The 26,209-nt window shown below is 41.1% G+C and overlaps 1 protein-coding gene across 1 annotated transcript in view; it reads right to left on the bottom strand.

The window, feature by feature from the left end:
• Window positions 1–26,209, bottom strand: part of LOC148113860 (vomeronasal type-2 receptor 26-like) — a 56,521-nt gene that overhangs the window by 28,917 nt on the left and 1,395 nt on the right. The window contains exons 2-5 of the mRNA XM_087893472.1: window positions 25,194–25,638; window positions 11,763–12,094; window positions 10,287–10,514; window positions 8,778–8,904 (exon numbers count right to left, since the gene is read on the bottom strand). Of these exons, the coding sequence (XP_087749598.1) occupies window positions 8,778–8,904; window positions 10,287–10,514; window positions 11,763–12,094; window positions 25,194–25,638 (1,132 nt within the window). The remainder of the gene's footprint in view (window positions 1–8,777; window positions 8,905–10,286; window positions 10,515–11,762; window positions 12,095–25,193; window positions 25,639–26,209) is intronic.

The raw sequence follows: 26,209 nt of genomic DNA, 5'->3' as shown, positions 1-26,209 counted from the left end.
TGCAAATTGAGAAGAAAAAGCTACCGACCTCAGTCGCAATTCATTATCTTCAAAAGCAGCTGTTCTGTTATCTCTCCCTTGACGCATTTCCAAAAGCATTTTTTGATCTTTCTCACCCATGGCCCCTTCTTGTTCAAGTTGCGTGGCTGCAGAAGGGGCTGGAAATCTGAAAATCTTGTTTCTGCCTCCTCTTCAGCAAAATACATCTTGTATTTGTTTTTCTTCTTCTTTGGCATCTTAGCAGATAGATTAATTAACGTTCCTCAGTCGTAAAATCAATCATCTAGCTAATTAGCCTAGGCAGTCTTATCAGAAATAACAAGCAAGGAAAAAACCATAATTTCAACCGTCCGACTGCTACCAGATGTCAGGGTTTTGATCGATCCCATTTTGGCTCTGGGATAATCTCACCATTAATTAGAGGATGGACCGTGGCTTTCTCCAAGTTGCAATATTCTGAAATAAAACCCGAAGAAGTATTCTCTAATAAAACTCTTTTATTTGTAAAAAGTAACAAAACATCTATCTATCTAATTAGCTACATCTTGGCAGCATTCCTCTTCCGGACCATTCCTGGCAGAGAGAACAAAGGAAAGAGTAGTAATGAAGGAATGAAATGTAGGACATGTGCAGTAAAAATACTGATAAGGAACTTGGCAAACTACAGTAAGTCTATTAGTCCAAAAATATGAAGCTCAGCTGGGAAATACAAGAACGCAGTGACATGGTATCTTTCCCTGACCTCTGGTTGCTTTAGCATGTCGTTGGCGTGCAGCCCCCTTTCAACTTGCATCGCCACACGGAACCATTCGGAGAGTTGGTTCGGGATGTCCCAATAAGCGGTCACTTGGGCTATCCGCTTATCTAGGCTTGTTCTGAAGAAATACACTAGTAGTCGCTCTGGTAGGGGAGGTAAGATGCCAGCGACTCTTCTGAACTCACGAATGTGCTCCTTGATGGGCTTCCCTCTCTGCATTAGGTTTCTGAGTTCGTCTTCCACATAGGGGTCCTCCCCTGCCTCCTCGAACCTAGCCCATAGTAGTTGCAAGAAACCATCTGCATCTTGCAGTTGGGGGGCTCTATTCTTGTAGAGGGCTGCTGACCAACTCTTTGCTTCTCCCTCCAGCCCTTCTGAAATGGCACTGACTAGGGCTCTGGGGAATAGATAAAGGTGCCCATAGCGCTCGATATAGATCTCAGCTGCGTCGAGGAACTGAGCTACCTGGTCTGGATCCCCATCGAACTTCCCTCTGAACTGGGGTGGCTCTGCCCTCAGTGGCCCCTCCTCCCATAGTGGGGCTCTGTGAGCCTGTCAGGGTGCCATTGGACTTCTTCCTCATCTCTCATTCGGGGGGTGGGGGGGCGATGCCCTGCTTAGGCTGGTATGCTTGCTCGGCAGAGGAGGAACCCATGGATGTACACTGGGATTTTCTTTCTTTCTGGTGTGGGAGGGGGGAGGGCTGAGCTCCCGTCTATGGTGATTTAGTTCAACAGGATCGGCTGGCCTTCCCCTTTCTTTGGGCCTGCAGGATGGACCCTCTTCCACTCTGACGGCACGTTCAAAATCTTGCTTTAATTTCTCCATGGGGCTCTCGAGTGGCAGCTTTGAAGCTTTCTGCTATCTGGCTTGCTGCCAGTCCCATAACCAGTCCGCCCTTCCCAATTCACTCAGAGGCTTCCCCTTACCTTTAGCGTCTGGAAAGGGGAACTCAGCTTCTGCAGATTTTGACAAAGTCCACCAAGGTTCATCATTTTTTCTTCTCTTGGGCTGGAGCACGATCGTCTGACCTTGGTAATTCTGCGGCAGTGGTGGAGGAAGGGGAGGTTGCAGTTTTGCTGGGGGAGGGGGGGCGTTACATCCAAGCTGGCTGGAGTAGGGAGGGGGGCTGGTTCACAGCCACTTGAAGTAAGCTTTCAGTAGAGAGTTGGCTTTCTGCCATGGCTTCGGAACCTTGGCGCCACTCCATCCAAACATCTGGCAGGGAGCTGGAGGGCTAGAGGTTTGCCAGTTTGGCTTGGAAAGTTGTGAGTACTGACCGTCTGTCAGGTTTCGATGCTATCTCAAAATAAATGAATTTCCAAACTGCCGATCTTTAAGGAAATTTTCTCTTTATTCGAGCACAGCAATCTGATCCTGACTCTTCCGTGATCAGTACTGACCTTTGCCCCCCAATCCCTCCCTTTCCGATCCCCAATTCTCTGCTTCTCATTGGCTATCTTCCAAGTCACTTTCCTGATTCCTTCTTCGTCAGATCACAGGAATGTCTCCCCCCTCCCCATCTCCGAGGAGACAGAATCTTCAAAGGGATTTAGCAGGCAAAAGTTCAGGCTTCTCCTCCCTTTATTTATATTTCAGTGCTGAGACGCTGACATTGACATTATAGCAGTGTTCCAATATCTCAGGGGCTGCCACAAAGAAGAGGGAATCAAGCTTTTCTCCAAAAAACCTGAAGGCAGCACAAGAAGCATTGGATGGAAATTAATCAAGGAGAGATTAAGAACTAAGAAGGAATTTCTTGACAGTGATAACAAGAAGAATTTTTTTTTTTAAGAATATATTAGACATCCACTTGTCTGAAAAGGTATAAGGTTTCCTGCTTGAGCAGAGAGTTGAACTAGAAGGCCCCCAAGGTCCTTTCAAACTCTGTTAATCTGTTATGATGATGTACAGTATTATTTCTTACAACTGTGCTGCATAAAGCAAAAAGAAATTCTGATTGGTTTAATGTAGAAAATGTCTATTGTGCTGTATTCTACTAGGGAGTCCTGGAACAGAAAGAAAGACCCAAAGATTATCTTATTCAAGAAGCCCTCCTCCAGAAGCCATCCCTGGACCCAGCTGTATTAGCAAATTACCATCCGGTCTCCAACCTTCGCTTTGTGGCGAAGGTTGTCGAGAATGTGGTGGCACCACAGTTACCCCAGTACCTGGAGGACGCTGTCTATCTGGACCCGTACCAGTCAGGCTTCAGGTGGGGGTACAGCACAGAAATGGCATTGGTCGTGTTGGTTGATGATCTCTGGAGGGCTCGGGACAGGGGTTGCTCCTCTGTCCTGGTCCTATTAGTTCTCTCAGCAGCTTTTGATACCATTGACCATGGTATCATGCTGCAGCGGTTGAGGGGGTTAGGAATTGGAGGCACCATGTTATAGTAGTTCTCCTCCTACCTCTCTGAGCACTCGCAGTTTGTGTTGCCAGGGGGGCAAAGGTTGACCTCAAGGCGTCTCGCTTGGGGGGTGCCGCAAGGGTCGGTCCTCTTGCCCCTTCTGTTCAACATTTATGTGAAGCCGCTGGGTGAGATCATCCATGGTTTTGGGGTGAGAGTCCATCAGTACGCTGATGACACCCAGCTGCAGACTGGGGGTACAAATGGCCAAAGATCTTGGGGAGTGGGAGAGGTGGGGAGATGGTCGAGAAATGGCTGGGCTGTCTTGGGCCACACCATCCCCCCTTTCTGGCCTGTGTAGGCCTTATTATGGTCATTACTCCAGTCGCCTTCGGCCTCGTAAGCCATTTCTTTCGTCTTGCTGAATGTCATCAAACTTTGGCCCCCGGGCTTATATATTTACCTTCTGAACCGGCTTTATTTCAACTATTGCCCCTGACTAATGGACAAATGGACAGCTTGGTATGGGCCCTGAGGGAGTCCGGGTCACCACTGCCACTCCTACCAGAGGGGACAGTTTCCTGACTTTTTCTCTATAACATACTATATCTGCCCAAGCATTGTGAGAGAATGCCTGGAAGGAACACCCCCTGGATATGCAGTAATGGCATAAGACTCTCTCCACTGTCGTGGGAGGACAGTGGAGTCAAGTTTTCCACATCTTTAAGTTTGCTGCCTTCCGTCTGCAGGACTTTTAGACTCTATGAACCCTGCCAGAGGTCAACCTCACCTCTTCCGTTTGTGAATATACTTGACCGTTGAACTTCTTGCGCTGCAAGACTCCCCCCTCTCACAGGCCTGGTCCTCCACGTTATCGAGGGCCTACTTCAATGACGGGTTTTGGAACCCAGAGAGGTGGCATGCTGCAAAGAGGGGGTTGAGGGGCTTTTTATCTAAATTTTTAATCTTTTACAGGGTTCTGGGAGGGGGGAGGGTTGGATTAGAAATCGCGTTGTGGGTATGGGGGAAAATCCACTAAGGGGAGGGTCGGGTCTGGCTATGAAGTGCGGTGTGGGAGGTGGGGGGCCCGGGGGCAAGGGGGGTCAGAGCTTATCCAGATAGTGTTTCTAACATCAATCCAGTGAGTGGGAGGGGCAGATACGGCAGGAGCAGGGGGCCATATCGTGTTAGGGGAGTGCGCGCTCACTGTCTACGAATGGTAGCATGCTTTGGCCCCCCAAGGCTCCACCCATTCCCCAGGTTGCTCAGTTCCTCAGGGTCCAGGCCTTCGACTGATGCTGTGCAATGCCAGGTCTGTAGTAAATAAGGCCCCCCTCATCTGTGATCTTGTTCAGGAGGGGGGAGTGGACCTGGCAGGTATTACGGAGACCTGGTTGGGCCCAGAGGGGGGGTCCCCCTCATAGAAATGTGCCCACCAGGTTTCCATGCATTTCATCAGCCGAGGTCACAGGGGAGGGGCAGGGGGTAGCGATTATCATGAAAGAAGGTCTTAGACCAAGGGAGGCCACTGTCCCTCAGACTTCCAGCTGTGAGTCCTTCCTTGTGAAGTGGGGTCATGGGGTTCAGATGGGTGTGCTGATCACGTACCTGGCTCCCTGCCACATGGCAGCAGCCCTACCTGAGCTACTCAATGTCATTGCCGCGGTGGTGGTTGATACCCCTAGACTTATGGTCATGGGGGATTTCAACCTGCCGTCCGTGGGTGAGACGTCTGAGGTGGCTCGGGAATTCATGACTTCCATGACAGCTATGGACCAAACCCAGCTAATTCATGGGCCTACCCACATGGGGGGAAACACGCTGGACCTGGTTTTTGTCTCTGGACAGTGGCTGAATGATCTTGAGATAGGGGATATAGTCACTGAGCCCTTGTCATGGTCAGATCACTCTCTCCTTCGCCTTGACCTTTGAACTGCTGCACCCTGCCGCAGGGAGGTGGAGCCAGTAAGATGGTTCTGCCCCAGGTGCCTGATGGAAGCTTGGGCCATTTCCTGAGGCTCTGGCACACGCCTCGACTGGAGAACTAGTGGCCGCCTGGGATAGGAGCTCTGGATCGAGTTGTGCCTTTGCGGCCTGTGAGCCAGCGCTGATCTCACCTGGCTCCCTGGTTCACTGAGGAGCTGAGGGAGATGAAGCACCAGAAAAGACACCTAGAGAGCAGTTGGAGGGCCAGCCTTTCCAAATCCGACCGGACACTGGTAAGATCTCATATTACGAATTACCTAGTGGCGATAAAAGCAGCAAAATGTAATTATTTTGCTGGTCTTATTGCATCACCAGATAATTGCCCAGCTGCCCTGTTTAGGGTGACCCACTCCTTACTCCACCAGGGAGCGTAGGAGGACCCCTTGAAGGCTAGAGCCGAGGATTTTGTACAATATCTGCATGACAAAATCACTCAGATTCGGGAAGATCTGGACTCTGATTGGGTAGGTTCAGGGGGGATAACTGGGGCAGGTCTTGAGAATGTTATCTGGGATGAGTTTGATCCTGTGACTCCTGATGATGTGGACAGGATTCTGGGTAGACTGAATGCGACCACATGTTTGTTTGACCCGTGTCCCTCCTGGTTACTGCTGGCTTCCCGGGAGGTGACGCGAGGATGGCTCCAGGAGATTATAAATGCTTCATTGGGTGAGGTTGACTTCCCCGCCACCTTGAAAGAGGTGGTGGTGAGGCCTCTCCTTCAAGAAGCCTTCCCTGGACCCGACAGTGTTGTCTAATTATCGTCCGGTCTCCAACCTTCGCTTTGTGGCAAAGGTTGTTGAGAGTATGGTTGCCCGACAGCTCTCCCAGTACCTGGATGAAATGGCGTATCTGGATCCGTTCCAGTCCGGCTTCAGGCCTGGGTACAGCATGGAAACGGCATTGGTCGCATTGGTGGATGATCTCTGGAGGGCTCGGGACAGGGGTTGCTCCTCTGTCCTGGTCCTATTAGATCTCTCAGCGGCTTTTGATACCATCGACCATGGTATCATGCTACACCAGTTGGAAGAGTTGGGGGTGGGAGGCACCGTGTTGCAGTGGTTCTCCTCCTTTCTCTCCAACCGGTCGCAGTCTGTGTTGGCAGGGGGGCAGAGATCAACCCCGAGGTGCCTCATATGTGGGGTGCCACAAGGGTCGGTCCTCTCGCCCCTTCTGTTCAACATTTATGTAAAGCCGCTGGGTGAGATCATCCATGGTTTCAGGGTGAAGTACCACCAGTATGCTGACGATACTCAGCTGTACATCTCCACCCCAGACCACCCCAACGATGCCCTTGAAGTGATGTCCCGGTGCCTGGAGGCCGTGCGGATCTGGATGGGAAGGAACAGGCTCAGGCTCAACCCATCCAAGACTGAGTGGCTGTGGTTTCCGACATCCCGATATAGTCAGTTGACGCCATCGCTGACTATTGGGGGGGGGAATCGCTGGCCCCCAAGGAGAGAGCTTGCAACTTGGGCATCCTCCTGGATTCACGGCTGTCTTTAGAAGAGCACTTGAAGGCCGTGACCGGGAGGATTTTCCATCAGGTCCACCTGATTCGCCAGTTGCATCCCTTTCTGGATCGGGACTCCTTAAACATGGTCACTCATGCCCTTGTCACTTCCTGCCTGTACTACTGTAATGCTCTCTACATGGGGCTCCCCTTGAGGAGCACCCAGAGGCTCCAACTGGCACAGAGTGTGGCTGCTTGGGTGGTTATGGGAGTGACATGGAGCTCCCATGTAACACCTCTCCTGTGCGAGCTGCACTGGCTCCCGGTGGTCTTCCGGGTACGCTTCAAGATTTTGGTTACCACCTTTAGAGTGCTCCATGGTTTAGGACCTGGTTATTTACAGGACCACCTGCTGCCGCAAACGGCCTCCCACTGGCCGGTACGCTCTCACAGAGAGGGACTCCTCCAGGTGCTGGCGGCCAGACAATGTTGGCTGGCGGCCCCCAGGGGGAGAGCCTTCTCTGTGGGGGCATCTACTATCTGGAATGACCTCCCCTCGGAGATATGGCGGATCCCGGATCTACGCACCTTCCGACACGCTCTCAAGACCTTTTTATTTCACCAGGCTGGTCTGGCCTAACCTCTCCCATTCTCTTTTTAATGTAAATTTTAATGTAAATTTTAATTTGTTCTTAACCTGGGGTTTTAAATTTGTCTTGGGCTAAATTGATTTAATTCAATTTTACTTCTGCTCTTAAATTTTTGTATTCTATGTGTTTTATCTTGTGCCTGTCCACCGCCCTGAGTTCTTCAGGAGTAGGGCGGTATATAAATCAAATAAAATGAAAAAAATGAAAATGTACATCTTTACCCCAAACCACCCCAATGATGCCCTTGATGTGATGTCCTGATGCCTGGAGGCCGTGTGGGTCTGGATGGGGAGAAATAGGCTCAAGCGTCCCTTTCTGGACCGGGAAGCCTTGTGCACGATCACTCACGTCCTCGTCACCTCCTGTCTGGACTATTGTAATGCTCTGTACATGGGGCTCCCCTTGAAGAGCACTCGGAGGCTCGAAATGGTTCAGAATGCAGCCGCGCGGTTAGTTATGGGCGCACCTCACTACGCCCATGTAACACCTCTCCTGTGCGAGCTGCACTGGCTCCCAGTCATCTTCCGGCAATTCAAGGTGTTGGTCACCACCTTTAAAGCGCTCCATGGCATAGGACCAGGATATTTACGGGACCGCCTTCTGCCACCAAAAGCCTCCCACCGATCAGTCCGCTCCCACAGAGAGGGACTCCTCAGGGTACCATTGGCCAAGTTATGTCGGCTGGCGATACCCAGGAAGAGAGCCTTCTCTGTCGGAGCACCTGCCCTTTGGAATGAATTGCCCCTGGATATTCGTAATATCTCTGACCTCCGGGTCTTTCGCTATGCCCTCAAGACCCTGCTGTTCTGACAGGCGGGGCTGGCTAACTGAATGATTTTAAACCGGGTTTTAATATTGGATTTTAAAATTTGGCCAAAACTATTTAATAATTTTAATTAATTTTAACTATGAAATTGTATATTTATGTTTTTAATCTTGGCTGTACACTGCCCCGAGTCCTTCAGGAGAAGGGCAGTATATAAATAAAATGATGATGATGATGATGATGATTGTTGTTGTTGTTGTTGTTGTTGTTGTTGTTATTATTGTTTGTTGTTGTTGTTGTTGTTGTTGTTGTTGTTGTTGTTATTATTATTATTATTATTATTATTATTATTATTATTATTATTTGTACTAAAGTACATAAAAACCTGTAAAATGTCCAGATTCACTTAATTCAGATTACGGTATAAAGATGTGATGAATACATCAATAAATAATCTAAATTTAAATTCTGTTTTGTTTCCAAAAATACACTATTAAGAAATTATGCTTGCTGAACTAACTGATATCTCTCCTTTACCATTTATTTTAAATCTTTTTGAACTGCAAAGAAACCATTAATGAAAAGATTTATTTTTATCATCTGGTTTATATTTCCCAAAGTAAAAAAGATGACATGATATTTGTATAGACATCTAAGAAATCAACATTTCTCCAGAACTATGGACAAATGAATTCGGACAAATGAATTATGGACAAATTTGTAAAGAGATGGTAAACTGCTGTTTATAATTAAAGAGTAATATAAGGCATTGTACAAAATACATAGCAATGGAATCTCTGCTTTAGATCTCTTACCTGTCTTGTTTGAAATTTTTCTTTCTGGACATTTAAGGCAATCATAGGAGCAAAAGGGCTTTCCTTCTATTTTTATTTTGCTGCAACCTGATAAGCATGGAGGATTGCACATAGAAAAGGGCGGTACCTATTGGATATTAAAAAAGAAAATTGAGAAATTATTACTTAATCTTTCAGGAATTCTTGGATCTGAAGAATTGGATTTGACTAATATTTAAGAGGTACCTTGGAACTCAGCTTCTTTGAAACTCATTGAACTCATCATTTGCTTGATACTCAATGAAGAAGCTAGAACTTGTTGATATCAACTGCCTTGTGATTTACAACCTAATTCTTTATGAGAACAATTTGTTTGCTATTCATCATTTTTGGTACTTATCGTGCCTCCGGAACCAATTAAAAATGATTACCAAGGTACCACTGTATTAACAATGTATTGTCAAACAGGCCAGAAATAGACATTGGGAGAAAAAAGCAGCCTTAGTCATCTTACAAATAAAGCTTAAGATATGGGAAATGCAGCTCTATTGCAAAAATATGATATTGGGTAAATGTTTACCAATTAAATAAGTACACAGACTGGATGCTGGTTTGGCCATATTGTACGAAGCAAACATCCTTAAGTAACCATGTGACAGAAAGTGATATAATTTAGGAAGTGCAGCCATATTGGTTATTTTTAAGAGTCCTTTGTTATTCATATAATCAAGCACTATGTCCTTTGCCACAATTGGTGGGACTGCAAATAGAATCCCCAGAAAGGATTCATTTCTAAAATAAAATTATGCCTTAATGCCTCCAAGGATCTTTTATACTGTCTACTTGAAAGATTGTTTAATTGCTTCTTTGGAAGAATGGCTAGCTAAATTGTGAAAGTATTCTTCCATATCCAGAATAACTTTGTATTTAAAAATAACTGGAAATCATTCTTACACTATAACATTATAAAAGAATTTATATCACAACCAAAAGTCTGTCTTTGGATTTTATGGAAAATTAGATTTCCAGTATTGATTTCATGCATTGCATTTATAGCTTTACTTGGTGATTTATACTACGTTAACTAGGTATTTCCAATTTAAAGCTCCAAACAATTTTCAAGCAGATATTTTACAATAACATGACTCATGGCATATTTATAAATAGTAGATATTTTTTCTTTTTGGCTATCAAGCAGTATCTTGTTACCTTAACTTTTACTTATTTCTTTATTACCTTGAGGTCCTTCTTCTAAAACCTGAACATTCCCAGAAATCATATAAACTCTGGGACAGAGATTTTCCTTATATTTTGTAAATCCTCCTTTATAGAAATCTATCTTCTAATCACTGCAAATTTTTTACGTTTTTATTTTATTTTAGGGTAATCATATTCACGAGTCAGTTTGAGAAAAGAGTCATGCCTCTAAGAGTATGCCTCTAATTCTTGAAAGAACTTTCTGACCATTGAAGCAGTAAGTAAAAATAAAATAAATTGTTCATCATGGTTTGATATTGGTGCCAAAACTACCTGGTTAAACATGGGGGGCCAGATGATCTCCTTTGCAAAAAGAGTAAGAAGATTTTCAGGTGGAGTCACTGGAGCTATGTTTACAATTTTGATCTGATGAAATGATTGCTTGGGGAAGGTGACACAGTTGATAACATCAAATCCAGTTGCTAGGTCTCCTCTTTCATCAAACGAAACCATTTCTTGAGCACCGTTGTTAAATGAAACAGCTTTCAGATACCAATGGAACTAAATGGAAATTATTAAACAAAATTTATAACAATTGAGCAAGTGTGAATGAAGGCTCTTTCATAAATTAGATGTTATTCTTTTAAGGCAGACCAATCAGCAAATATAATATGAGGAATATTTAATGTTATGGAGTATAATAACAGAAACTTGAATGACTGAAGGAATTTCCTTTTAAGGCAGGATTAGTCTCTTTCTCACGCTCTCTTTTTTCCCGGGACAAAATTGATATTTACTTTCTCTTTACTTTACTTACTTTCTCCTTCTAATGACTTTTGCATCCTTTCTAAAACAGCATTTAGGTATTTAGAATTCCTTTAGTATTCCCATGCATGTTGGAAGCGATATTATCATTTATGTCAGCTGGACCAATAATGTTGACTCTTCATGGCACCCTGGTTACTTGCTGTTGCTCACAATCTCAAGTATAGTAAAATATTGTGAGCATTTGATCTATGAAGAACCAACAAAAAATTATTGTGGTCTGTTTATTGATCACTCTTCAATGCCATGCTTTCTTTTTTTCTTATTTATCTCATACTCTTCTCTTCACTGTGGAAAAAAAATGCAGGACCCCAAGCAACTAATCAAGACTCACTGCAGCTCAATGTCCTTCCTTCCTTCCTTCCTTCCTCTCATAATCTTCTCCTGACTGTGGAATCAAAACTCAGAACCCAAAGCAATTAATCAAAGATAATTACAGTATTCATTGTTAATTTAGGACACTGAAAAAATTCCATCCAGAAACTAATGGAAGGAACTTCTGCAGAGAACTTATATTTAAAAAAGGAGGGCAAAAATGATTCATAACTAATTACGTAATAGATCTCAAAGTTATTTCCTGTTCTTCTGTTATTTAAAGAGAACAATGGTCTTACTTACATTTGCATCAAGATTCAGAGGTTCCTAGTGGAATGTTTTGATAGAACGATCACAAACCACTATGGAACACAAGGACACATTCCTAATATCCTATTAAAAAGTCCCATTCATTTGGAAACTGATTTACCCCACACTCCTTCTAAAACTTCTCTTGAATTAACACTTGACATTGCCTCCTTCTAATTGTGCATTGGTGCACCGTGTGTTTAGTGTTATCTGAATTATTATTTGAAGTTCTGACATATCACTTATGTGTTAGTTCAGATGCAGAATACTCTTATTAACTATACAACTCCAAAATACTAGCTGAACATTTATATGACTGGTCCTTACATAAAGGGGTATTTTTATCCATGTCGTTTTTACCTGCCATGACTCTTGACTGAGTTCCCAAGCATTTCCTCTTTTTCTGCTCTTAGATGAAAGCATGGCTTGCAGAGCATGGGCCACTGCATAGACAGCATTGTAAATGCTATAACTTTGCCCAGTTATAGTAGATTCAATCACAGATTCAGGAACGGTCTCCAGTGACTCCTCACCAGTGCATTGATTGTCACTGTCCTCATCTAACCCAGCATTTCGGAAAGAACACTCAAATGCATATTCCCAAAACACTCTTGTCAAACTGTCCTCATCTTCTGAAGAAGGCTTTCTCATCTGAGTAAATTTCTGAAACCCTATCATTTCCTTTGAGGAAACTGCCAACGATAGTGCACCATGGATGAAATCCAGTCCCCTGTATCTTTGAAAGGGGACTGATGTGAATTCCATCTGTGCTGGCATGACCCAAACTTTATCATGTCTTCATATTCTGAAATAAATGGCAACATTCTAAAAACAGGCATGTCCTCATTTTCACAATATATGATTACAACATTGGCAGTACTTCTCATAATAGCCTTATACAGCAAAACATAACCATTCAGTTGAATTTCAACATCATTGGTAACATAAAATTTGGAATAGAAATTATACTAAATCAAGCAAGAAATACTGTATTTAGATTTGACTCCTTTCTTTATGGGATGGCTCTTACCTGTGGGATCTTATATATACTCAGAATGTTTGACATGAACTGAGCAATGAAAGCATTATGTCCTGCAATCACAGATATTACATTGTCCTTGAGGTCACATTTGTAGTTTGGGATGAACCTTCCCTTTATAGAGAGAAGCTCCAAGGTAGCCAGATAAATCCATCTTGCCAGGAAATAGCTATTGGAGATATGGATACCGAGGATGATGTTTGGCAAGATCCTGGAATTCTCATTGATTTCTTTGATTGCAAATTCCAAACCCAAAACGTGTTAGTAGTTTTGTGTATATAAGCTAAAATGAATTTTACCAAATCTGGAATTGGCTGCATTCTAATTGTATCACAGAGGTTTAGATTGTGCAGGCCACAAGCACTGATACAGGTGGAAGCACTAGCATCAGCGGGGAGTGCCCCAAGGGTCGGTCCTCTCACCTCTCCTGTTCAACATTTATGTGAAGCCGCTGGGTGAGATCATCCGTGGTTTTGGGGTGAAGTGTCATCTGTACGCTGACGATACTCAGCTGTACATCTCCACCCCAGACCACCCCAACGATGCCCTTGATGTGATGTCCCGCTGCCTGGAGGCTGTGCGGGCCTGGATGGGGAGGAACAGGCTCAGACTCAACCCCTCCAAGACCGAGTGGCTGTGGCTTCCGGCGCCCCGATATAGTCAGCAGGTGCCATCGCTGACTATTGGGGGTGAATCTTTGCCCCCCACAGAGAGGGCTCGCAATCTGGGTGTCCTCCTGGACGCACGGCTGTCTTTAGAAGAGCACATGGCGGCCGTGGCCAGGGGGGCCTTTTATCAGGTTCGCCTGATTCGCCAGTTGCAGCCCTTTCTGGATCGGGACACCTTGCGCACGGTCACTCACGCCCTTGTCACCTCCCGGTTGGACTATTGTAATGCTCTCTACATGGGGCTCCCCTTGAAGAGTACTCGGAGGCTCCAACTGGTCCAGAACGCGGCCGCGCGGGTGGTTATGGGTGCAACTTGTTGCGCCCACGTGACACCCCTCCTGCGCGAGCTGCACTGGCTCCCAGTGGTCTTCCGGGTGCGATTCAAGGTGTTGGTTACCACCTTTAAAGCGCTCCATGGCATAGGACCCAGGTACCTTCGAGACCGACTTCTGCCACCAATAGCCTCCCACCGACCAGTCCGCTCCCACAGAGAGGGTCTCCTCAGGGTGCCATCGGCCAAGTTATGTCGGCTGGCGACACCCAGGGGGAGAGCCTTCTCTGTGGGAGTCCCAGCCCTGTGGAACGAACTGCCCCCGGAAATACGTAAGATCTCTGACCTCCGGGTGTTTCGCTGCGCTCTGAAGACCCTGTTGTTCCGCCAGGCCGGGCTATTAACATAACGTTTTAAATTGGGGTATTTTAAATTTCTGAGATTTTAAATTGGAGCCTAATTATCTAATGATTTTAAATTTTAATTGTTGTTTTGTTTCTGTGTTTTTAAATTGGCTGTACACCGCCCTGAGTCCTTCGGGAGAAGGGCGGTATAGAAATAAAATTATTATTATTATTATTATTATCAAACGAACTATTTGTTTAAAATATTCAAGAAAGAGGTCAAAGCAATATAACAATCCATATGCATTCAGGCAGCCCAATTGCAAAATGCAATGAATATTAATAATTACTGGTTTTTTATTTTCTTAATTTGGAGGTCTATATTTAATTTTACTTTCTACCCTAATTTTCTATTTTGCTTATGCAATACCCTAGAAATTTCTGAGGAATATTTGATATAATATCTGCATGTAGAACTAACTGCAATGATGCACACCTTAACATATCACTGGTATGAAACAATTCTTTGTAGGCATTTATTTCATTTGTACTTCATCGAGTTATAGCCATATGAGAAAAGTGTCTTAAAATTATCTGATACTTGCTAGAATGGTACCAAAGCCATAGAAATAAAAACACATTGGAAAATAACTTATGTAAGTGATGGAAATTGAAGCAATATTATTGAGAAATAATAGTGCAGGATAGGCAATTTAACATTCACCCTCCATCCTAATTCAATCATGTCACAGGCTTTAACTATTTTCTGTATTTGCACTACTTAAAAACAAGAATTCCATACATGAAATCATCAACCAGTTCATCTGACAGACTTCTTCTGAATGTTACTTGATCAGACATCATGTAAATTTTAGACAAAATGCCCGCAATGTCCAAGTCTTCTGAATGATACCGCTTATGCTTAATAAAAGGCTGATTTCCAACAGAACATTTAGCAAGGGTTTTATCAGCTTATACATAGAAGGACAATATTGCTACAGATGCAAAGAATAATATCATTTTGTCAAGCAATTTATCTCTCAGCCATCTCTTCACTCCATTAGAATTAGGCATTTGAAATAGGACAACCTGAGATACAGTGTTCCATGAGGCTGCTTTAAAGTAGAGGTTTACTCTTTTAAAAAATCAGAAAGACAGGAGTTTGTCCTCTAGCTGTACCCTTGGGGAAAAAAGAACATTGCATTTTTTTTAAAAAAAATTAAACTTTTATTAATTTAAGAAACCACATAATACATTTATAAATGCAAGTAAAACAATTTACAACAAGCATCATCTTAATGACATCTACCTATAATATCTGAATTGTTACAATATCAATATCCTATATTCTTCAGTGTACATTATTTCTCTCACCTTATATAATAATATTATTTTATTGATATGTGGTGTCTCTTAAATTTTATTTGATGTAAAAATTTATTTTACTCTATTGATATCTTTTCTTTTATTTAATTTTTCTTTCTTTCTTCTTTTTTTTTCACTTCCCTCTAACCATTTATACCACTTTTGCCAGACCAGATAATATTCAGATTCTTCCTTTCCTTGGATCTCCTTGGTGAGTCTATCCATCTCAGCGCATTCCATAATTTTGGATATTAATTTCTCTTGAGTCGGGACCTCTTCTTGTTTTCAATTTTGTGCGTATATGATTCTTGCTGTAGTCAAAATGTGTGTTATTAAATATATTATTTCTTTTTCATATTTGCTTGTAGATATTCCTAATAAGTAAGTTTCTGGTTTTAATGGTACCTTTTGAGTTATTATTTGTTCCAGTTGCATTTTTATATTGTTTCAGAATTTTTTATCTTTGGGACATGACCACCATATATGATAGTATGTCCCTTTATGCACTTTACATTTCCAACAGAGTGGAGATGTACTGGGAAACATTTTAGAAATTTGCTCCGGTGGTAGATGCCATCTATAGAACAACACCTATAGGGAGTTTGAGTGGCATAGGAGGCTAATGCCTCCTACTAAGGCAGCATTTAACATCCAGCTGCCTGCAATTACTGCGAGTTCAATTCTCACCAGGTTCAAGGTCGACTCAGCCTTCCATCCTTTCTAAGGTGGGTAAAATGAGGACCCGGTTTGTGGGGGCAATAAGCTGACTTTGTATAAAATATATAAAAGTATGAAGGCTATTGCTTAACGCATTGTAAGCCGCCCTGAGTCTCCGGAGAAGGGTGGCATATAAAAATAAATAAAAATAAAAAAAATAAAATAAAAATTTATAAGCATTTTCTTTGTATGGTACAGATAATGTTAATTTATTAATACTTTTCCACAATTTTTCCCACTTATTTAATTCTATTGCATACCCAAAATTCATCGCCCATGTGATCATATTTTCTTTAACTATTTCCTCTGCTAGTTTATATTCCAATAGAAAATTATAAATTTTGGTTATTAATTTCTCATTGGGGCCTAATAAAATTTTATCCAACTGATTTGGTTCCATTTGAATTCCAGTTTTTTCCCTATCAGATTTATATCTGGATTTTAATTGCAAATATGACCACCACTCTATTTCCACATTTTGCATTCTCAATTCTTCTCTTGTTTTTAGTTTTCCTTCTTCATTTAAGATGCCCTGATATGTTTTTAATTTATTTGTATCTATTGTATTTGGATAAATATGTGCTTCCATTATGGAAGTCCACCTAGGAATCCTATCATAGTGATATTTTCTGATTTCATTCCATATTTTAAGCAAATTGTCTCTTATAATAGGTCTGCGAAATTGTTCTTGTTTTGTAATTTTCTCTCCCCAAAGATATGCATACCATCCCCTTGTCAAGTCAAAACCTTCCAATATTAATGTTCTTATGTTTTTGAATTTGAGCCAATCTTTTATCCATGTTAACGCTGAGGCTTTGTAATAACTCTGCCAATCAGGGAGTCCCATTCCTCCCTCTCTCTTTTGTCTTGTAGATGTTTTAATTTGATTTTTGCTTTTTTTCCCCTGCCAAATAAATTTTAATATCATTCTGTCTAAATCTTTAAAATATGTTCTTCCTGGGTTTACTGGTACCACCCTAAATAAATATAACACTCTTGGCAGAATATTCATCTTAATGGTAGCAATTTTGCCTAAAAGAGACAATTGGAGTTTTCCCATCTTTCCAAATCCTTTTCTATTTGTTTAGCCAATTTAATATAATTGTCTTCCTTCAACGTTGATATTTTGTTTGTAATCCATACTCCTAAGTATTTAACTTTCTTTTGCCATATCGAAAACCTCCGGCCCGCAGTGGCTCAGGTACAGGGCCCTCTTTCAGTTTCCGGGGAGGCCCTGCATGTCGCTGGCTTCCAGGGCACACTCGAACCGGATCATGTACGACCCCCACTTCTCTCTGGCTGGATCGAAAGGCTTTGGCGGTATGAACGCAGACATCGTAGTCCTGTTGTGTACGGCTTGTCAGCCTGGCTGAATCCGCTGTAGGTAGCTCTTTTTCGGCTTGCTTCTCAGTGCCTCGATCCCATCCTCATCGCCAATGTTGAGTTGGGCGATTGAGGAGGCAGAAGCAAGGTAGTGACAACAGCTCTTTAATGTAGAGTGAGACTTCAGCAAAAGTTACAAGCAAACAGCCCTCCTTATATACCCGTCCAGCCAGGTAGCTGACCAATCACAACCTAGCTGACCTATTGTTGTTTAAATCTCCCACCAAAACTATATACGTAACACCATACATACACAAATTTTTTCCAAACTTTGCTGTTTCAGTAAAAGATAATATTTGTAGCTAAGGGTTGAACTGTGTGGACCTTAGTGCTCTCTGAGCTTGGTTGTTTTCTTGCAGATGTTTCATTGGATTAGTAGATAACATTATCACTACTACAAAGGAGTGGGGTTTGCTCTCATTGTATATGGTGGCTTGCCTTGTCAGTAAGATCTTCCTGGTTCCTTGATTAGACTGTTGTTTACTGTTAGCTTGTTTGACTGCATTACTGGTTTCTTGATTGGATTTGTTTACTTGGTTGTTGGTGTAGCATTAATCTTTCTGTTGATTGCTGTTGATTGCTGGTGAGTATTTTAAACTTTTTGTTTTCTTTTTGGCTTTTTGATTGTCTCTTTTGAATGATATATAGTTGTTGTTACTTCTATATGCATTTTTGGACTTGCTTGGTCTCTGATTCTCAGTTTAACCTATGGTTTCCCAGTTGAAACTATGGTTAAGTCATTCCATGTGTTCTGACATGAAAATTAGCATGGAAATTAAGGAATTTTCATCATGTCTTCTAATGATGATTGCTAGTTGGTGTTCATGGATGCGCTCTAGTAGTCTTCTGACTTTTGTCCTACACAGGGCCTGCTACAGTCCTTACACTATATGTTGTATACACAATATATTGTATTTCTACTCTGGGACTGCTGGGTCTTTTGATTTACTTTGGTTGCTTTGGAGGACTTTAATTGTGTTATAAGATACAGTAAAGCCACCTGGTTTGCCCTTTGCTGTATATTACTCTTGTAAGTAATTATATGTTGTGTTAGTTATTTGTTTTATGAAATTTATATTGACAAGTAGATAATATTATGGAATTGTCAAAACTGCTGAAAGATTTCAATCCCTAATCCTAGAAATACTTACGCATATATCCTCTATTTATTTTTTCAATTCTGTTTTAGAGGTTTACCTACTGCCAACAGATTTACCATCATTTCTACGAGTTACATTTTTTTTAGACATGTTCAAACCAACTTGTGATACACAGGGTATTGTAACCTGGAATTAAGGACAAAATAATAACGACAGGGGACAGAAAGAACAAAATGAGAAATGTAAAAAATTTTGTTCTCACACTATTGACTCTGGAAGACCATGATTTACAACTGGATTGGTAAGCCTTGTGGTATGAGAAAAGCAAGACCCATGGTTACTTTCAAAGACATTTCATAAGGAATGCACTATTGTTAGTATGGGAGAAAATTAGAGAACATTATTTGAGGATACCAGTTTGACTTTCAACAGTGGAAGCACTGATCCACCCAAATGTCATTAACATGGGAAATGTTATTAGATATAAAGAAATTTTGAATGAAAAGGGGGAACTTAAAACTAAACAAGAGCTGAGTGGTCAAGCATTTGACATGGCATGGTATTCAAAAGTGCAGATATATTCTAGATATGAGCAAGATGCTAAATATGGTTTCTATAAACAACAGAACTAGATAAGACGTTAACAGGGACAGAAGAAAGATTGATAAAAAAAGCTGTATAATTACTTATTGGTCATTAAACTGGAAGATGAACAAATGAAGGAGACCATGATAGCATGGGCAAAAAACTTTGGTTACACAATAGAATTAGATAAATGGCAGAAATTGTGGGAAACCTAACAATGTCAACTGCATATAAAGAAAATCTGTATAAGATATTTCATAGATGGCAACTTGCATTGGTGAGCTTGGCAAAGATACGATAAAGATAAAAGACTGGTGCACAAACTGGAGTTGTGTAAAAGCTCCCATGCTTACACCTGCCATCTGGTCTTTGGGCTGGAGTTGTCACTTCAGAAGAACCCCCAGCTTGCAAACTGGGTTTGAATAGATAATGTGTTGAGGGTAAAACTGCCCTCTGCAAAGTGGTGCAATGGACCAGACAGCGAATAGATATGTTGCTTAGCAAAACACACAGATACTCACAGACTCTGAATGTTTAAAGAAAAAATAAACAGTCTTTACTTGTAGTAAAACAAACTTGGTTTCTCAAAACAAAGATAACACTTTTTCAAATAATCACGGTTCAACACATAAACATAGTTTGCTTACAATTCCAGTTCTCTTCAGTAACACAGACACAGTTCCTTTCAGCAGTTCAAACTTCTAATAACAGGAGCAGAAGTGAATGAACTTCCTGCCTTCTTTTATGTCTGCTTAGCACAGCCAATTAGTCATCTTTGTAGCAGTTAAAGTTACAGAACATAGTTTTCTATATATTATCTATCCAACCATAGGATAAGCATCCAACATTCTCTCCTTTGGGTAGACTAATATATTTACAATCATTTTTTTTAATTATTGAAAAAGTTTTTCAAATACAGATTTTTCCCCCTTTTCCCCCCCTCCTCCCTAACCCCCTCCCCCTCTCCTTCCCCCGTGGCTTCTCCAAAATAAAATCCAAATTGATATCAGATTATATAATACTTTACCATCCTTTTACACCACCCCCCATATGCTAACCATTTCTTTCTAACATTATTATTATATCCCCCCCATACTATACATTTCTAAGCAACATTCAGCTATAAAATTATATAATAAATCCTAATTTGGCATTTATTCAACTCATAATCTACCCATTTCCTCCACCCCCATACATATATCTCTTAATTCAAATCTTTTACGTATATTAATATCTGAACATAACATCCCTTTTCCTAAACTAAACAATCAGTAACCTAACCTATCTCCACCCATTTTCCTACAGGTCTACCATACATAATATTTTTAGTATCTTTGTTCTTCTGCCCACACCACAACCACTAAAAGATATTTCCATATATAAATAAAATCTTCATATGACTTTAAGTTTGTAATCCATATAGTATCTTCTGTAATGTCTTTCAACTGGATTATTAATTCCATTGCCCATGTTAGGGTAACATCAAGTTCTGCTTCCAACAGTATATTCAGTATCTTCAATTACCATCTGCCCCCATCAATAATAAGTGTTTTCGTATATAAAAAACCACCTGAGTGACTTTATATTTATATTCCATGTAGTATCTTCTGTAGTGTCTTTTATCTAGATTATTAATTCCAACCACCACGTTAGGGTAACAACCAGATCTTCTGCATGCCCCAATCCCATAGTTCTCTTGCCTTATAACTCAACATATACGTAATCCATTTTTTCAAAGAGTCCAAAATAGAAAGTTCCAATCTGCTCAATCAGAGGCCATCTTCCACATCCCAAAAGCACCAGCACTGCAGAGATCTGTTATTCTTCTCAAAATAGTATAAGTCAGTAATTTGCCTCAATTATATTTTCATGTATCAGCCTTCTATAAATCCGGCTTATTATATTTAATCGTCTTTTAAGTAACTGGCATTAGTCTGTTGGCTAATAAAAAAGAAAAAAAAAATTTTTGTTTAGTTTAAAATTTTTTAGTTTTGTAGAACCTGCTTCTTCTTTTCTTAACTTTTTGTGGTTTAGATCTCCATCCTGGTTGCCTTTCTAGGACTTGTATATCAGCTGATTGAATTCCATGCTGGTCTGTAACTTGATAAGACATCAAATCGAAATCCAAAGCCGCCTCTCTTATATTTATAGGTGATCCAGCTATAGCCTCTGAAGGAGATTCCAAAAGCGGCTCATCCAAAAAGGCCTCTGTAACTTGTTGTTTTTCCATTACCTCCATCTCCATCTGCTTAGCCTGAGTTTCAATCTCTTGTTCATTTTGCTTTTCTTTATCCCCCTCCTGTGTTCCTAACACTGATGGCATACGTGGAGATGTTGGATCCATTTTAAAAACCTTGTAGTAAAATTCTTCCGCTTTTTCAACAGTATTTAGTTGATATCTTTCTCCTTGATATCTCAGTATTATACCAACTGGAGCATCCCACCTAAATGGGATGTTTTGTTTCTTTAGCTCAGTCACCAAAAATCCAAAGTCCTTTCTATCTTTTAACATCTTGGACGGCAGCTCTTTATATATCCAAATCTTCCTTCCATTCATTTCTAGAGTGGAGTTAAAAGACTTTTGCACAATATCATTTCTTATTCCTTTATCAGTAAAGTAAATCACCACATCTCTAGGCAACTGCCTTTGCTTTGCCACCCAAGAATTTACTCTGTAGGCCTTATCAATCTTACAGGATACCTCTTCAGGACTAACCTTTAAAATCACAGCCAGGACTTCAGCAGACATCTTTCTCAAATCATCTCTGTTATTCTCCTGTTATTCTCCCTTATTCTGACTGCAAATTCCATGGATCTGTATTGCATCATTGTGACTTCATTTTCAATCCTTTGTTTTATATTATCTGCATTGTAAGTCTTGTGATCAGCTTCCTTTATTTTAGACTCTACTTCTCAGCTATTTTCTTGAATATTTATCAAATCATTTTCAATTCTTTGTATTTTATTATCCAGATTATGAATCTTATAATCAGCTTCCTTCATTTTAGACTCTATTTCTAAGTTGATATCTTTATCCATCTTTATAATTATTTCTGAAAAGCTTTTCAATGCTGTTACAATATATCGTTTCAGGTTATCATACTTTTGTTGTATCAACTCTTTAATTTCCTGTCTGAATTTTTCAAGATTCTGGTTCACAATCTCATCATGTCTTGCCATCTCCTCCAAAACAAATTCCTTTAGGTCTTTAAAGCCATTCTTCTGCATCTGCAAGCTCAAAACTTGTTCATATGATTTGTAAATGGGGGAGCCCTCCGCCCCAAGGCTTGATTGTCTGGCTTTGTCATTTTTAACGCCATCCTGCCACACAAACTCTTTTTAAAGAAAAAGACTTCTCTCCAAACAATATCAATATCAAGTCTCTAAGAAGGAAGAAGCATGAAATAGGAATTTTTCTCTTCACTTCTAGCCAGTGCTATTGTTTCAGATACTTTGTAACGTATTAAACTATTCAAATGGAAGGACTTTCGCTTTCAGCTTTCTTCTCAAGCATCAGCCAGTCGCCATTTTAAACTTTCTTTCTTCGCTTTTAAAATCACTCATAGGGTTGTTAGAAATACTTGCAATTTAGAGTCCCAGATCCGGATTTCATCCTGTTTGATCAGACAATCTGTTAGTTTTCATTGATTGGGTTGGTCCCATCACCTGGCTCTGCGAAACGCAGAGTTCCCCCGAAGCCCAGAGCAGCGGCGAGCTGGATAGGAAGCCACATTCTGCTTCCTCCCCAAGAGTAGAAAAAAAACTCTGGGGAGTTCGCAGAGGGCTCTACCTGTTCTCGCCGGCTCTCTCTCATGTCTCCTCAAGGAGACTGAGTTTTTTGAGCTGTCTCTCAGCTGTAGAGACGGCTCTTACGGGCGACAAGGCTGGCAGTCCCGAAAGACCGTCTGGCGGCGACGGAAGCCAAACCGGAAGCCTCAATATATTTACAATCTTAAACCATACTGTTCACATGTATCTATATGTTTCCTACCTCCCTGTGCTTTTGTGAAATGATCAGCCACATTGTCTTCTGATGCACAATATACAAGTTCTATCATCTTGTTCATTATACATTCTCTTACATTGAGATACCCAAGATCTGTATGTTTTGTTCTAGTCTTTACAGCTATATTTGTCACCATTTTTATCGCTGCCTGATTATCTTCTTATACTATTATAGGATCTTGTATATTTATTCCTAAATCTACCATCAGCTGCTTAATACTGATCAAATCCGTACATAACAAAGATAAACAAGAAAACTCTGCTTCCATTATAGACATACTTAAATGCTTCTGTCTTATTGAACGCCACCATATCAAAGATTTTCCCAGAAATACAGCGATTCCTGAGGTTGATTTTCTTGTATTCTCATCTGTTGCGAAACTAGCATCTGCATAAGCGGTTACATGCAATTCTTCTGATGGTTGTAGATATAATGCATGATGCATGGTATATTTCAGATATTTAAGAATACGTTTTGCTCCTTGCCAGTGTCCTTCTGTAGGTTCCGTGTTGAATCTAGCTAATTGGTTCACGCTATAAGAAATATCGGGTCTAGACCAATTGCTAATGTATGATAAACTGCCAATCAACGATTGGTATATCCCTCTATCAAACAACGGACTTTTCACATCAGTGTTGCAATAATCTTGAACCATAGGTGTCTTTGATGGTTTACACAATTCCATTCTGAACTGTTTTAATAGATTATTAATTTTATCAGTTTGGGATAATTTAAATCCTCCCCTAGTTTTTTTGATCCTTACACCTAGATATTGTTGTATCTCCCCTAGATTTTTAATCCTGACATGAGCTTTTAATTCATCAACAATCCTGTTGGCCTCTTGCTCATTCTTTGTAATCAGAGCTATATCGTCAGTAAAAAGAAGTAATAATGATAATATACCATCCTGTTCCATTTTAAATAAACATGGATCTGCTAATCCTGCTTTAAATCTGATATTCTTCAACATTTTTACAATGCACTGGTTCCATTCATAACCTGACTGTTTTAACCCATACAGACTTTTCTTTAATAACCAACAGTCAGCCTTCTCATTTTCCTCAAATCCTGAGGGTTTCTTTAAATAAATTTCATGCTGTAATGGTGCATGCAGATATGTGGTCTCTACATCTAAATGGTTAACAATATATTTGTGCAGATCTGGATGGGGAGACACAGGCTCAAGTTCAACCCTTCCAAGACTGAGTGGCTGTGGTTCCCGGCATCCCAATATAGTCAGTTGACTCCATCACTGACTATTGGGGGCGAGCCCCTCAGAGAGGGCTCGCAATCTGGGAGTCCTCCTGGATATGCAGCTGTCCTTGGAGGAACATCTGACAGCTGTTGCCAGGGGGACTTTTGGTCAGGTTGCTTGATCCGCCAGTTGCGGCCCTTTCTTGATCAGGATTCCCTGTGCACAGTCACTCATGCCCTCGTCACCTCTTGCCTGGACTACTGCAATGCTCTCTACATGGGGCTCCCCTTGAAGAGCACCTGGAGGCTCCAACTGGTCTAGAATGCAGCTGCGCGGGTAGTCACGGGAGCTGCATGGCACTTCCATACAACACCTCTCCTCTACAACACCTCTACAACACACTGGCTCCCAGTGGTCTTCCGGGTGCGCTTCAAGGTGTTGGTTATCACCTTTAAAGTGCTCCATGGCATAGGACCTAGTTATCTTCGAGACCGCCTGCTGCTACCGATGGCCTCCCATTGGCCTGTGCACTCCCACAGAGAGGGCCTCCTCGGGGTGCCATCAGCCAAACAATGTAGACTGGTGACCCCCAGGGGGAGGGCCTTCTCTGTGGGGGCACCTATCCTCTGGAATCAGCTGCCCCCAGAGATAAGGAGAATCCAAGACCTCGGTGCCTTCCGCCATGCCCTTAAAACCTTCTTTTTCCAGCAAGCTGGGCTGGCTTAACACTTTTTAAAATGTTTTTAATTGTTTGTTATTGTTTTTAATCATGGGGCCAAATTTATATATATCTTTTTAATTGTATTTTAATGTTTGTAGTTTATGCTTTTACTTGGCTGTTCACCGCCCTGAGTCCTCAGGGAGAAGGGTGGTATACAAATTTATAAATAAATAAATAAATAAATAAATAAATAAATAAATAAATAAATAAATAAATAAATAAATAAATATTTCTAGCTGCCCATACCAATGCTGCTCTCAATGTAATGGCTTTTAAGCTTGGAGCGAATACTTCATCGTAATCATTAGGAGACTGATTAAATCCTTGAGCTACTAGCCTAGCTTTATATATTTTGGTATCCCATCTATCCCAGTCTTTAATTTATATACCCACTTACTACCGAGTATAGTTTTCCCCTTTGGAATTGTTACAGACTCATACACTTTCAAATTCTGCAAAGATTGTAGTTCTTTAGTCATTGCACCTTTCCATACTTTCTGGTCTTCAGGTGGAAACGTGATCAACTCATTAAATGTAGTAGGGACTTTATTTACTTGATAGACTGTAGTTGCCTGATACCTATCAGGTGGTCTTGTTACTCTACTTGACATTCTTGGGAGTTCAGGGCTTACAGATTGCCTCTCCACCTTTACCTCTTCCTGTACTACGTCTTTCTCTACCTCTTCACTCTGGATCTCTGGCATTTCATTGGTAGCTTCAGTCTGAGTTTCAATAATAACCTCATTTTCAGTACCTAATCTATTCCACCCTACATGCTCCACAAAACTGGCATTTGCACTGTTAACTACCGTTGCTGTTCCTTTACCCAAAATCTGTAGGATCTGTGGTTTGAATTATAACCAACAAATATTAATTGTTGTGGCCTTCTCTGGCTCTTACTCCTTAACTGCACTGGAATACGTACCCATGCAGGTGCTCCAAATGTGTGTATGTAGCTCAAATCAGGCTTCCTTCCATGCCATACAGTATATGGAATTTTGTTAGTGGTTGTATTTATGGTGTTGTTTAAGAGTGTATTTGCACACATAATTGCTTCTCCCCATAAATTAGCCAGTAAACCTGCATCAGCTAACATTGATCTTATCACTGCTTGTAGGGTTTGTCCTCTCCTTTCAACATATGAGTTATGTTGTGTTCTATATGGAGCTGAACATTTGTGCTTTATACCAGCATTATCTAACATTGATTTAAACCTTGTGTTTACAAACTCAGTACCATTGTTAGTTACAATGGTAACTATTTTTTTATTTGTTTTTCTCTCCACAAACTTAATCCATTGAACAAAATACCGAAAAGTATCTACCTTAGTTTTCAATAGATAGCAAAAACCATACGTGGAATAATGGTCAACTATACTGAGAACATAGCAAGCACCCCCTAAACTAGCCTTCA

This window comes from Pantherophis guttatus, chromosome 4 (assembly GCF_059756535.1).
Source record: "Pantherophis guttatus breed Tessera chromosome 4, ASM5975653v1, whole genome shotgun sequence".
NCBI classification, from domain to species: domain Eukaryota; kingdom Metazoa; phylum Chordata; class Lepidosauria; order Squamata; family Colubridae; genus Pantherophis; species Pantherophis guttatus.
This window is presented reverse-complemented; position numbering and strand designations above follow the sequence as displayed.